The sequence below is a fragment of the Pleurodeles waltl genome, chromosome 5 (genome assembly GCF_031143425.1).
Source record: "Pleurodeles waltl isolate 20211129_DDA chromosome 5, aPleWal1.hap1.20221129, whole genome shotgun sequence".
NCBI classification, from domain to species: domain Eukaryota; kingdom Metazoa; phylum Chordata; class Amphibia; order Caudata; family Salamandridae; genus Pleurodeles; species Pleurodeles waltl.
In genome coordinates, this window is record NC_090444.1 from 909,693,474 (window position 1) to 909,709,038 (window position 15,565).

Below are 15,565 nucleotides of genomic sequence, written 5' to 3' on the forward strand. Positions count from 1 at the left end.
CCTGTCTCCCAATCCATCGCAACACCATCCGCAATACAGACAACAACTGAAATGCAGCGAGCTTGTTGCCATTCAATTGACTAAACACACTGACCCCAAATGGCACCCCCCTGTGACCGAAAACCAGTCCACTCCAAAACAGGGCAAGCAGCTGCATCTCCACCTTTATGCACCCACACCCATTTCCCCTTTCACAACTGATCAGTCTTTGACTTTGTGAGCCATATGCCCTCTCACATGCATACTTCTCCCACTTTCAAACCTACAGATTTACCCACATCTAAAAGTTCAGACACCCGAAATGCCCCAAACAACATCCACACTATGCACAACCTGAACAATGAAATTTCATGAGCATATGTACAACAAACCGGTAACTCGTGCAATAGCTCCAACAGCAAGTCAAATGTGATAGGTTGCCTTGCCACCTTGCTCGTCCCCACTCTGGCCCTACCCCATCCTTTCAAAATTCTCCCCAAAATGTCATCTTTGGCCGGGTCGCAACCAAATAACATAAAAGGAAACACCTGCCAACTTGCCACCAATTGTGGCAGGAGACAAACCTTTCCGTATCAGGAACAATACAAAACGCAACACCCGGAACTCAAGCATGCTGCTGTCTTGTACCCAAAAATCAACTTCAAAACTTTCAAAACTCTGAAACTCCAAACATGCAAGGCGATAACTCTTCTGGGTGGGTTCCGCTAATGACATCTCTACCAGCCTAATGAGCATCACGCCCCCACACTCCCAAATGTCTGCCGGACCTCTGTCTTGTGTTGCTCTGCTCCTGGTGCCTAACTGCGAAACCGTTGCCACTGTGAATGAAACAGGGAATCTGCAATAGCATTGTTCACCCCAGGAATGTGTGCTGCTTTAAAAATGACATTTAAAGATAAACATCTAAGCATAAAACACCTCAATAATGCAATACCCTAAAGGCCCACTTTCTGTTCACTAGTTCCACTACTGTCATGTTGTCCACATGAAACACTACAATCCTGTTGGCCAGCTCATACCCCCACACTTTCAAGGCCACCAGCAAAGGAAAGAATTCCAGAAAAGCAATGCTCCTGCCTTGTGTCATTCAATGTTCAGACCATGTCTCTGCACACCACCGCCCATCCCAGAAAAGTCCAAAACCAGAGGCCCCAGCTGCATCCGAGAATATCTGAACGTGCCATATTGTGTCTTCCTCCCAAAAAATCATGGGGACCCCACTGAATTGTGTCAGGTATGTGTCCCACACCCTGAGTACTCTCTCATACCCACTGACATGCGAATCGTGTGGTGCGGGAGGGAGGCACTGGACACAGCTAGTCCCAGTCGCCTGCAAAATGTTCTGCCCCCCCAGACTACCCTGCATGTAAAATTGAGAAAACCCAGGAGTTGTTGTGCCATGGCAATTCAATCTTATGCAAGGACCGGATGTGTCTCAGGAACTCTAAAATCTTATCCACCTTCCCAGTCGGCAACCTCACCACTAAGCCTTCTGTGTCCAGTTCTATCCCCAAGAAGGTCAGCACACACTGGGGCCCCCCATTTTCTCTGGAGCCAAAGGAACCCCAACCTCCTGGGCCAGCCTGTCAAACCCTTCCAAAGGCTTCCTACAGGAATTGGAACCCGCCTTACCCACAAAAAGAAAATCGTCCAAGTAATGTGTCACCTCCCAATGCCCACCCACCTTAATGAAAACCCATTGTAGGACAGTACTAAAAGCGTTGAACAGCACACATGAAATGACACAACCCAGGCCACACAGATTGCCTCATATAGCTGCATCCCCAGCAGTGCAATATCCTCAGGGTGGATAGGCAGGAGCTGAAAAGTTGCTTTAATGTCACATTTTGCCAGCTCAGATCTCCTGCCACACCCACGAATGAGCAAATGACATCGTCCACTGATGCGTACACCATGTCGTGTCTTCTGGCACGATGAAGTCATTCACCGACGCCCCCTCTGGCCATGACAAGTGATGGATGAGGCGAAACTCTCCTCTAGTCTTTTTGGGGACCACACCCAGAGGTGAAATCATCAGATTCTACAGAGGCCATTCGTAAAATGGACCAGCAATTCTGCCTTCTGACGCTTCTTTAGCCAACTGATCTGCCACCACCTGAAGCATTTCTTTGGCAGACCGCAAATTGTACGCCCATTTCTTCCTTCTCAGCCCTTGATAACCTATCCTTAAAACCTCCCTCCAATTTGCACATTATGTCCACATCCGGGTACATGCGCAACCACACCAGCAAAACCTCCAGCTTTATTGGCGTAGGCGCCCTTTGGTGCAGGAGTGCCCTGCATCCCTGGACCCCTGGCCTTTCTCCACTGCTCAGCTTGGCTGGTGAGCGAAAAGCACTGAATAACCAGGTGTCTTCCCCCACAATTGGAACACTCATGTTTGAATATACATGGATGTCTGGAGCAGAAACCCTTGTTAAAGTTCCAACAGGCCCCTGAGGTAGGTGTCTGGGGTCCCTGTACGGTACCCGCCCCCCCTTGGGCGGGATAGGGCTGAAAAGGCTTATATACCACTGGCAGGCCACTAGCGGTATGTGTCGATGCTGCGCAGTGTGATGAAGCCATCCACTGTATCCACAATTCTGGATCCACATCCCCCCACGGCTTGTCTGGATTCACCCTTGCCCTAAATTCTTCATCATAACTCAGCCATGCGAACCCCCCAAAATGCATTTGGGCCTTGCATATATTGTCCATGCACTTAAACATTGCGATGGCCCTGTCTGGAAATTACTTGCAATAGATACTGGAATATTTCAGAAAAGCCGAGGTCCAGGTGTCCATAGTTATTGGTACCCTGGGCCGGCGAGCTAATTCCCACTCTTCTTCCTTGGAGCCCTCCTTTGCTTGTATGTCCCTATGAAGGAGCTTGAAAACATCCACATACTCATGTTGCCAAATCCTAACCTTTGTCTTTTCAGCCACATCTGAACCTAACGGCATTGTGAGGCCCATATAAGGGAGCCGTTTCTTATCCCCTCCACCCTCCTTGTCGTCCACTTCGGTCCGATCTCTGGGTGCCTTTGCCCCAGCCTCACCTGCAGTAGTCGTATCTTGTATCGTCATCTGCTTACCATCCCCCTCCTGTGCCACACTTGCTCCAGGTGTCTCATGTACAGATTGATCACCCACCCCTATTGACTTGTGCGTTTTAGCCATAGCAGTGCCTTGGACTTCTCCCCACTGACCGCCATTCTCCCTTATCTTTTACAAGGGGAACCAAGTCCCCTGATTCTTTCATAGTCCCGTGACCACACTCCTCATTGTGTGCCGTCTCCTGTAATGTCTCACTGTTCTTATTCTCCTGCAAGACAAAAAACGAAGAGGGGGTTGTGCCCTTCCCCCTCCCTTTGTCCCCGCTCACCTTGCTTTCGCGAATCTCCCTGTCTTCCACTCATCTATCTCATCCTCACAGTCAAGTTCCACCACCTCATCTTCATCCATCTCACACTTGTCCTCATCACCCCCTGCATCCATTGCATCACTCCACTCTTCTGGCACTTGTCCCCCATGGTGTATGCCATACTTGCGACTGCCACGTTCCTGCGCTGTAAAAGGCTACGAAGACCCCTCTATTGCTTCAGACCAACGTCCAGGGGCCGTGTTGCGCCCTGTTGACGTCACCTTCTTTCTGCCAGCCTCCATCACTGACTTTGACTCCCCGTGCCTCTCATGGCCATGTGCGCCACTCGTGCCCCTCACGCTGCCGGATACTCCAGCTGCACAAGCCTCCTAACTCTTCCCCCTCTCTGTGTTCAGAACCCATACCGAACTGCCTTGCCCTACTGAGGGGCCCAATGGGTCCCCAGACCACTGTCTGCCCAATTTCCTCTTAGACCTCCTCTCTCTCCCCAAGGACTCCTCCCTGCATAGCTGGGCCCAGCTTTCTTCAGTTTCCGCTACCGCTCTCCTTTGCTCTCTGATCCTGGCATCTATATCAACCGCCGACCAATCAGCTGCCGTGGACTGACCTGCTTTACTGCCTGTGGGAGCCTCACTCACATGGCCTGATGTGTCACCAGAAAACCCCCTCTGCCCCTCTGGCTCATTGCTGCCCACCATGACACCAGCATCCTGTGCCCTGGACTGCCCCAGCCCCATGCCGTGTTTCCCTGCACCCTTGCCCTTCTTTTTCCCAGGTGCCCCCCCCCACCTGCACTGGCCCTGCCCTTGCCTATAGAAAGGTCCAGAGGCAAGCTGCCCTCATTACTGGGCCCAACATCCTCACTCTGCCCCCTCCCTGGCTGCCCCAACACCTCCTCCTCTCTGGCAGTCCCTGCGGGGCCCAGCATGAACTCCTCACCACAGGGCACGCCCCCTCCTCCGTAGCATCGGCCCCTCATTTCTGGGGCACGAACGGGCCTGGTTTTGAATCCGCCCCCTCCCCCTGCCGATTGTCTCTTCTTGGCCCTTTCGAACCACACGCGGGCACCGCTACCGCAACGCCGCTCGCAGCAGCAATCATTGTGTGCGTCATGCCGACCCGGGCCTGGTCCAAGACATCAGGCCTGAGTAGATCGGCACGGCCGGCTTCGCCGGGAACACAAAGCGTGGCCCGCACCCCGTCAGCATCGTGACCTGAAGCCATGTCGCTGCGCAACACACTCCCCTACCTGCCTAACAAGACCGACCAAACTTCCGACCGTGCGATGGGCTGGCGCGGAAGAGGCTGGTCCCTCCCCTAAACCCCCCATATAACCTACCCTTTAATCTCTCACCCACGGATTCTCCACCAATGATGCCTACCCTGTCCTCCCTTCCACTCCCAAAGGCTCCCGTGGATAGACTAGACTGCGCCTGCTCCCCATGGGACCCTCCAGTGTGCATCTTGTACGGAGAATACATTCAGCACCTCGTCGAAGGGTAGTAAGCACTATAAAGTACAGGGAGTGCAGAATTATTAGGCAAATGAGTATTTTGACCACATCATCCTCTTTATGCATGTTGTCTTACTCCAAGCTGTATAGGCTCGAAAGCCTACTACCAATTAAGCATATTAGGTGATGTGCATCTCTGTAATGAGAAGGGGTGTGGTCTAATGACATCAACACCCTATATCAGGTGTGCATAATTATTAGGCAACTTCCTTTCCTTTGGCAAAATGGGTCAAAAGAAGGACTTGACAGGCTCAGAAAAGTCAAAAATAGTGAGATATCTTGCAGAGGGATGCAGCACTCTTAAAATTGCAAAGCTTCTGAAGCGTGATCATCGAACAATCAAGCGTTTCATTCAAAATAGCCAACAGGGTCGCAAGAAGCGTGTGGAAAAACCAAGGCGAAAAATAACTGCCCATGAACTGAGAAAAGTCAAGCGTCCAGCTGCCACGATGCCACTTGCCACCAGTTTGGCCATATTTCAGAGCTGCAACATCACTGGAGTGCCCAAAAGCACAAGGTGTGCAATACTCAGAGACATGGCCAAGGTAAGAAAGGCTGAAAGACGACCACCACTGAACAAGACACACAAGCTGAAACGTCAAGACTGGGCCAAGAAATATCTCAAGACTGATTTTTCTAAGGTTTTATGGACTGATGAAATGAGAGTGAGTCTTGATGGGCCAGATGGATGGGCCCGTGGCTGGATTGGTAAAGGGCAGAGAGCTCCAGTCCGACTCAGACGCCAGCAAGGTGGAGGTGGAGTACTGGTTTGGGCTGGTATCATCAAAGATGAGCTTGTGGGGCCTTTTCGGGTTGAGGATGGAGTCAAGCTCAACTCCCAGTCCTACTGCCAGTTCCTGGAAGACACCTTCTTCAAGCAGTGGTACAGGAAGAAGTCTGCATCCTTCAAGAAAAACATGTTTTCATGCAGGACAATGCTCCATCACACGCGTCCAAGTACTCCACAGCGTGGCTGGCAAGAAAGGGTATAAAAGAAGGAAATCTAATGACATGGCCTCCTTGTTCACCTGATCTGAACCCCATTGAGAACCTGTGGTCCATCATCAAATGTGAGATTTACAAGGAGGGAAAACAGTACACCTCTCTGAACAGTGTCTGGGAGGCTGTGGTTGCTGCTACACGCAATGTTGATGGTGAACAGATCAAAACACTGACAGAATCCATGGATGGCAGGCTTTTGAGTGTCCTTGCAAAGAAAGGTGGCTATATTGGTCACTGATTTGTTTTTGTTTTGTTTTTGAATGTCAGAAATGTATATTTGTGAATGTTGAGATGTTATATTGGTTTCACTGGTAATAATAAATAATTGAAATGGGTATATATTTGTTTTTTGTTAAGTTGCCTAATAATTATGCACAGTAATAGTCACCTGCACACACAGATATCCCCCTAACATAGCTAAAACTAAAAACAAACTAAAAACTACTTCCAAAAATATTCAGCTTTGATATTAATGAGTTTTTTGGGTTCATTGAGAACATGGTTGTTGTTCAATAATAAAATTAATCCTCAAAAATACAACTTGCCTAATAATTCTGCACTCCCTGTACTACCATAACATAGCTCTACTTATTGGAGTCCTGTCACAGAAAAAATGGCACAGCACGATTTGACTAACACACAAACATCATTTACACAGCCCCAGAAACGAAAGCACTGCTCACCATCTGCAGAACTTGTAGGTGGTGAGTGCATGGCCGCCAGTCACTGCATGACCTATGCTGGGAAGGTGCAGCTAGGCAGTATGATGCAAGCTTAGGCAGACACGGTACTACAAGAGTCCATCAGGCATCATGCTGGTGCTACACACAACACCCACTCAATGGACCTTATTATGATTTAGCATTTGTATAGTGCGCTGTCCTCCATTTCAAAGGCATCACAACGTTTTTGGTAGTTAGGGCATGGCTTCGAGGCTGAGCAATGAGGCACTGGGGTCAAGGTGGGGAAGGGAAGTCCAGACCCCAGAGGTCGTTTTGGCAAAGTACCCAATCAGTGTCGGTAGCATGATTCACAAACCACTGTAGGAGGGCCAGCTCCCACCTGGTGAAAAACATTTTACATTCTTCAAATATTTTCAGTAAATCCAAGTCCCCCATTCTGCTCCATGCCTTCTAGGGAGCGGTGATGGGGCATGTTCTGCCCAAAGATGCCACCAGGGTCTCCTCAAATGTACAGACCTGTTGCCCTGAGCCTCCCCCACTGCCAGTTCTACCCGTCATCTATTTAACTATGTGTCCAGAGCTGGTACTCAATAACAGGGGCTGCAGCTGTGCCTCGTGCCAATTCAGACCCCCCTTCTGATGCTGGGTGCTAAAGTTGCCTCTGTAGTAATAGTGTCCGGCTCAGGGTCCCCTTCTAATCTAAATGGAACTCTTCTATTGAGGTGGGTGGTTTTGCCAGCCAGTTGTCAAGCCCACTGCGGTGGCCTTTGCCAAGCTTCACACATTGGTCTCATGTGGGTCCAGATCTGTGCACTCCTAACTGGATTCCTTAACCCCTCCTACATTTTGAGTGAACTCGCCTGTACACAAAACTTGTGTCTTTAGCTGTGTCTGGACTCTCCCATTGTTGAATGGTGGTCTCATCCTTGTGCTAAGCCTCTGTCTTTAACTGCCCCACCTTAACTAGGATCCCAGGACCGTCTGCATTGTTTGAGGTGATCTCACCTATGGGTAGATCTGATGGCTCCCCGGTCTCTCTGGTACCTAGTGGTGGTCTAACCCTGGTACAGATGTAATGCCTCAAGCTGTGCCCCCACCCTCTGATCTCTTGGTTACTGAGAGATGGTCTCATCCTGGTACAGATGTGATGCCTTCAGCTGTACCCAGACCCACTGGCATTGTTTGAGTGCTCTCACCTGTGAATAGATCTGATGCCTTGAGCTGTAGGTGATAACATTTCCACACTTTATCGTTTGTGTTCTGTATAGTTTTATTAGTGAAACTGTATGTCTGTACAAATGTAATAGTAATTTCAAATGAAGATGTGTTGTCTGTAATGGCAGTGCACTACCACCCCATGCATATTCCACTCCACACCTCTCCACTCCATTACACTCTACTCTACACCACTCCACTCACCCCACACTGCATTACTGCGCTCTACTTTGTGCCACTCTACTCTGTTCCAATGAACTGTACTCCACTCTACTCTGCACCACTAAGCTCTATGCCAATGCACACTACCCACTCTACTCTGTGATACTGCACTCTTTGCCTCTGCAATCTACTCCATTCAACATCAATGCTCTCTCTGCCACTGAGCCAATGCAGCACCACTTCAGCACAGCACCACCTCAGCATCAGCATAGAATTACCTTAGCACAACACCATCTCAGCATCATTCAGCACCACCTGAGCACCGGCTCAACACCATCTGAGCACCGCTGAGCACCAGTGCAGCACCACCACCTCAGCATCATTCAGCACCACACCATCACTCAACACCACCTCAGCCTCACTAAGCACCACCTCAGTATCATTCAGTATCACCTGAGCATCACTTCTGTACTAGCACAACACTCAGTATCACCTCAGCATCAGTCAGCACCACATCAGTCTACTCTTGGAATCTGGCACCTCCACCCTCCACTTGTTTATGTCCCTGCCCCATTGCAAAAAAAGCTATAACAACGCATTAGAACAGGCAGGAAGAAGTTAGCAGCATTGCAAGCACAACACAATTGGAAGACATTTTTTAATGTTTATTGTTTTTTTAGAGCGCAACTGTCACTCCCAGGAGAGAACTCTAGCACTATAAAACCAACTAGTGCAGTTCATGACTAGGAAAAGAGAACCCTACATCAGATCAAAAGAAAGTAGCAAAAAGTGTCGGACAGAACGAAAATATAGGTTTTAAGCTGTTTTCTAAACCTGTCCTCAAATTTAATCATCCAAAGATGTAAAGGCCTATAGTTCCATACCTTGGCTCCTTGAACCGCTAAGGATTTACCTCCATTGGTTTTAAGTTTAAATGTGGGAACCTTAATAAGATTAGCCTTTGAGGACCTCAAAGAGCGTGCTGGAACGTAATAGGAGAATCTTGTGGAGACATATTCAGGTCCCATGGCTCTAAAGGCTTTGAAAACTAGAATAAGGATCTTGAAAAGGACTCTTTTGTGGACTGGTAACCAGCAGAGCCTTCTAAGAGCTCCGGACGCCGAGGCCTGATAGGGAAGTTTCAGGACTAATCTGGCTGCTGCATGTTGGACTACCTGAAGCTTCTGGATGGTAAGTTTGGAGGATCCGGCATATAGATTATTACCATAGTCCAGCCATGATGTAATTAAGGCTGTAACTTCTGTTTTCCTGGCTGCTAGAGGAAGAAGGTCAAAGAACGTTTTCAAACTTTTCATTAGGCTAAAACAAGTACCAGCTACTGTGGTTGCTTGAGACAAAAAAGAAAGGCCTGAATCGAATTTCACACCTAGATTTCTGGCAACCTCAACCTGGAAGGGGGAGGTGGAGTAAACATGGACATAGGCCACCAATGAATAGGATCAAAGGTATTAGAGAATTTCTGTTTTGTCAGTGTTGCATTTGAGGTGGTTAGCATGCAACCACCAGTTGATTTCAGTCAGACAACATTTAACATTAACCTCAGAACTCGGAGAAAACCTCTCTATGGATAGCATGAGTTGCTTATCGTCAGCATATGAAGCACCATCAATGCCTAATGATGAAATTAAAGTGATTAAGTGGACCATATAAATATTAAATAAGGCAGGACTTAGTGAAGAGTTTTGGGGCACCCCTGAGTTGACCGCTTTTTCCTGGGGGAAAAAAGGATCCTAGCATAACTGCGTGCCTATTATTAAATAAGAAAGATTTAATCCAATCCAGAACAAGGTGAGAAATACCACAATTATGAACAGGTTGCAGCAATATGTTGTGTGAAATAGTGTCAAACGCGACAGATAAATCTGACAGAACCAGCACTGTGTTTTTGCCTAAGTCTAATGTCAATTTGAGCGTTTCCGATAATTCCAGCAGTGCAGTTTTGGGGGAATGTTTAGGGCAAAATCCTAATTGGTTTTGGTGTAAGATTTATGTTTGCTCTCGGAAAGTCATAATTTGTAAATTGACCAGTTTTTCAAGCATTTTACTTACAGCTGGTAGTAAAGAAATAGGCTGCAGATTGGATTGTGTTGTGAGATAATTTAATTGTTTTTTGGGAAGGGGCTTTACTACGGCTAGTTTCCAGTCATCCGGAACTGTAGCTGATTTCAGGGAAGAGTTTAATAATTCATTGACAGTTAGATTGCTGTAGTCTACCACTTTGGGAAAAATTTGGGGGGTGGGGCAAGGATCTAAAGGAGATCCTGAATTGCATGACAAAATCATTTTGCGAGATTCGGCAAGGGATATTTCTTGAAATGATTGTAAAGGAAGATGAGATGGAGGAGAGTCACAACTTGAAGGGTTCACCAGTAATTTATCAAATGTCGACTGAATTGATCGTATTTTTTTAAACAAAGTAATCAGGAATTTTATTGCATTAAGTTTCTGAAGGTGGTCTCTCCCTGCTAGTAGCTATTGGTTGCAGAAATGAGTAGCAATTTTAAAGGTTATTTTCTGATTGCCTTAACTATTATAGATCTGTGAAGCAAAATATGATCTTTTAGCAATCTTAATTTGATCGTGATAGGTTTTCAAAGCTTTTTTAAACTTCTCAATCGTGTAGGACTTCCTCCATTTCCGTTCCAGAGTCATTCGGCTGGGGACTGTGAATACCAAGGGGCTAATGGCCTGGATCTAGACTTCTGTTTTATATAGAAACTAAAGGTGCAAGTGTATTGATAACTTTGGAGACCCAAGTATTAAACTTGAGTTCCTTAGCAGTTACATCCCCAATGAGACATGGGATGAAAAGCTCAATTGTCAAATTAGGGTTGGAGAGAAGATCAGTTCATATATGGGCTACTTCGGGGTGGAGCTTGGTCATACAGTTTGTGGTTTCAACTCTTAACTTAAATGGAATTTGAAAGTGGTCTGACCAGGTCTGTTTAATGGGTTAGTCACTCACTAGGTTGAAACAATTTGTAAAACTCCCTCTAAGGTATGCCCAGCATTATGAGTGGGTGTGGTTATTAATCGTTCTAGGCCAAATGAGCCTAAGGTATCATTAAAATTAGACGCCTCCATCCATGATTTGGATTGCAAGTGGAGATTAAAATCTCAAAGTATTGTAAACCTGGCATAGCCTAAGGTAGGTAGAACAATAGCGTCCCCAAGGGATGTTAAAAAGCTGGCACAATGCCCAGGCAGTCGTTAAATCAAAACGCCTATAAAAGCAGTGGGGCTAATCTTGATACAAAACCGAAGACTTTCTTCTCCTTCTAAGGCCTCCAAGTCAAAGGTCTGGCATAAAAACACACTCTGAAGTATAATTGCAAGACCTCCACCATGCCGTTTGGGCCTATCTTTCCTTATGATTTTGTAACCGGAAGGGAGTTCTTGCGCAATATCAGGGTTACAACAATCAATTAGCCATGATTCTGTGATAAACAGGTAGTCCCACTGGGTCTCAGTGAGCAAGTCATAAATTTCTTGTGAATGTTTACTTTGTGAACGAGTATTTATAAAGACCCCCAGAAAACGTATTTATTCTAGCCAATACGGAGTACTACTGCGGTATTGAAAGGCCTCCCAAAACTCTCTCTACACTTAATACAAGAGAGTGGTCCCTTAATTACCTCCGGGGAAAAAGTCAGTTCACAACTTATTGTATTATTATTTAACTGTAATAGAGATTCTGCTGTCAAATGCATACCTTGTGTGGATTGGGCTGCCTTGTTGGCGCTGGTAGCATTTAGGTGGAGGGCGGGCGCAGACAAGCTTGCCTTTGGTATATAAGGTAACAAAAATGCTTATAACACTTTTTTATTACAACCTTTCAACATGCTACACATAACCACACTGCTCTACAACAAAGCTTAAAGACATTGGTTAAACACTAAAAAGGTCCCAAAGGTGCAACCTATTGGCTATGCCAATACTTGTTTAATTTGCATATGGACAAAGGGGCAGATGAAACTGCATTGTTTTGCATTTGTAAGCAGTGAGAAAAATAGACTAGCTTCACTAAAGAAGAAAACTGTAAACGCTAAAGTCAGAGTGCGCATGCCATTCTTCCACAGCTGCATGTGCCATGATGAATAAGATGACTAAATTACATATGGCTTTGAAAGTGAGGAAGGATGGAAGAGTAATAAGACAAGGTATAGGTATTTACGAATCAATTCATTTTTGTAGATGCACACATGCGTACAAGTACACACAGACCCATCTGTAAGCATGAAGATATATGCAAAGATACAAGAACACACAGAAGTTCATCATCTGTAAGCACAGCACACTTTTCATGCTGCTTACATAAATGCAATATTTAAAATAAGCACAACACCATTGCGCAGTTTGCAATTTGCACATGTGTATACTGTAGGCATCCATACTGCAAACGCCCTCCTTAGTGCCCAGCAAGTGGGTAAAAACGTATTGGCAATGCCTTTTCCTTTATTTTTCCAGGGATACGGCTACTAGGAACCTCTAATGGGATTGGAATATCTCTTCAAAATTGTTTTAAACTGTTCTTACGGGTTCGGAAGAATTTCTTGTTTATTCAGTATTCGTGTATATTTTTGGTGCTTGTGACGTGCAAAAAGATGATTACATCTAATTTTATTGCTGTGCTTTCATTAAGGAAGCATACCGACTCAATTTTTCATAGCAGGTATTGGGTTTGCATTATAAAGACCACCTTCTTCCATCCTGTTGTTGATGCGCAAAGTTTTCTAATGAAATCATTTCTTCTAAATGTTTTTCCTTTTCTACAGAAACAGGCGGCATCTGCATTGCCCCTAGGCCCTCAGAGCCAGGAGCTGAGATCGTCCCAGCTATAGCCATGAGGCCATTCTTTGGGATCCAGCCAGCACTGATGTCTGAACAAGTAAGTCCAGCAAGAGTGCACAGAAGTGTTACTCTAACTGAGTGAGTGACTGTGCATGGAATAGTCATATGAAGAGATTTTAAAGATTTTATCTTTCTAATGGCACAACAGTTTGTGAACCAAAATCCACTAACAACACAGGCTTGAAGAGTAACCGTAGGAAATTGGTTTATTAGTTGTGCAGGATGTGAGGCCTGTGCAAGTGGAGTGAATGGTCCACAATTTCCCCTTTCTGGGAACCAAGCACCCCATTGTAGCGCTTGACTCTCTCGTGGTAGTCCAAGGCCTACTCAGGGGAGGTGGTGTGGGCTAGTAATCACTATTCCCTGGTATGCAGTAATAACACTCAATAAGTGATTGTCCAGGCAGTGCTTTTTCTTTTTTTACCATTGAGTGCCAACTATTATAAGGCCTACACCAGGTTAATATCTAACAGTATCTAATACTGCAGAGTCTCCTCTTCATCAAGCTACCTGTGTGCAGTTACCGGTTTGTGCATGACATTAGTCTGTTAGGTGCAGCCGTCACACATGTGGACGTGTGTGCACTTGTGTTCATATGTAACCATCCAGGTGCCCCTTACCTTTGTTGTATCACATTTGCCTTACCTTGAAAGGTGGACAATAGCAGTAAACATGTGCAGTCTGCCTACTATGTGATTACTGTGGACGAACATCAAGTAGTAAGACTCATCCAGAGCAAAAAATCCAAAACCAGGTGATCAAAAAAGCAAAAAATCTGGGCATACTATGTGGGCACAACACATTTTACAACACTAATGTACTTTTTAGAAATTTCGTTAAAACCAGGTACAAAATTTCAATTATCATGGTGTGTTTAAGACAAAACCATCAGGAAAACTAAGATCTTCTTTTTTTAACAAAACTGAGTAGTCTGTTTGCTCGCAGTTAAAAAAAAAAAATTAGAAACTTTGCAAAGTATGGAACCACTGAAGTGTAAAAACAATTAGATTGACCCTATCAGCAACACTTTGCAGCCTGACAAACTGTTCTTGCTGCAGCAAATGACCAAACATGGCCATGGGAGGCTTAATATCACTCAGAAGCAGTGTTCAGTTCCATGTTAAAGGCCCCTATAACAGGCAAAGTATTGCTGACATTTCCTGCATTCAGTCCTATATGTGCTGCTCGCCGACTTCTCCAGCCCCCTTTGCCACTATCAATCAAACAATCTTCCACTGGCCAATTACCCCAACTGCTCCTGCCTCGAAGACAGTCTACTTCCCTCTCCAGAACCGCTTACCTGACCAGGGAGGGTTGCTGGAGGCCCATCCATATTTTAATGGTGCAAGATGTTTCTCACAAATGCCATCCTACATTTAGTAATCTGGTGTCCAGATGCCTCACAGGTTTTAACTCCACCTAGCATGATGTCAGGAGCACTGGAGAAATTTCTCTTCATCAAAAGGAAGCTTCCCCAACTACACCGACGTTGCAGATATAGTTAAAACCTTCACATAAACCTAATGTTAATCTCATCCCTGAATTTTTGCATAGAATGGAGTCTCTATCTGTAGCAGAATACATCTTTATTGTTTTTTAATTGAATTTTGGGAAAAAAACAAGATGTTACATCTTCCTGTCACCTGGCCTTCTGATGGTCTGTTACTTCCCTTGTATGTTATAGAGCACGTGTTATAGTGGAGAACTGCCTACATTTGAGAAACAATCTCTGACATTCCACAATTTTGACTCGAGTCCCAAGGGAACAAATCCCAGGACTCCTCAAACCTGGAACATCAAAGTAAAAATGAATCACATCAGGGTGTTCCTAGAGCAAATTACAGGTTCAGTCGTTCTGATGGTCTAACAGGAGCATTTGACACTGTGTACGGTATCATCACACATCATTTATAACCAAGACACAAATAAAAACAGCCCAAATAGTAATTGAAACACTTTTTATTGCCATCTTTGGTGAGGCTCTAGTGTTAACCCAATTAGAAGAGGGTCACCTGATGGAGACAAATCTCTGCCTTTCTTTGTTTTACTCTCTTTAGTAAAGTGAGATACAGTGTAAAGATAAAAATGAGGCCTAATTTTGTTGAAAATTGGGTGCACCCACATTGGTCCAATTATGTCAAAAATGTGTTATAGCTATTAGGCTAAAATGTACAAATAACTTTATATATTTTGTGTCTTGTGGAAAATGCGTTGATACATTAAGCCTAATATTTTTTGGAATAGCAGAGGAACTATGTTTTCTCTATCAAACATAATAGTGTATGAGCCAAGCATTCGAAGCAATATGCAGGCAATGTGCTCTGCAAACCTTAACAAACAGCCCGCTGCTTCTGAACATACACAAAGGCTGTATGCAATTAACTTCCATCTTTGACGCTATTAAATTGGGTAGGCACAGCCCATATTAGCCTATAAACAGAATTTGATATTGAGAAGGGTGACTCACCCTGGACTAAAGGTAATTCGAGAAACTGCATGCAGCACAGGGCTTATTACATCCTCTATGGAAGTTGCTAGTGGCTGAAAGTACCTGCTGATGGTTTTGAACAAAGTAAGCATAAACATTTGAGTAGTATCACAATGTCAATACTGTTGCAGCACACTCAGGGAATAATGGGAAGATGGTCCTTCTTTTTCATGAAATGAATACTCTGAGTAGGGCTTGATAATTGATTTTCACAATCCACCCCGTTTTAGCAATGATGTGAAGTC

At 45.3% G+C, this 15,565-nt stretch overlaps 1 protein-coding gene across 1 annotated transcript in view; it reads left to right on the forward strand.

Moving 5' to 3' along the window:
* Window positions 1-15,565, forward strand: part of ACSS1 (acyl-CoA synthetase short chain family member 1) — a 637,137-nt gene that overhangs the window by 445,348 nt on the left and 176,224 nt on the right. Inside the window, exon 9 of the mRNA XM_069235038.1 lies at window positions 12,757-12,869. Within this exon, the coding sequence (XP_069091139.1) occupies window positions 12,757-12,869 (113 nt within the window). The remainder of the gene's footprint in view (window positions 1-12,756; window positions 12,870-15,565) is intronic.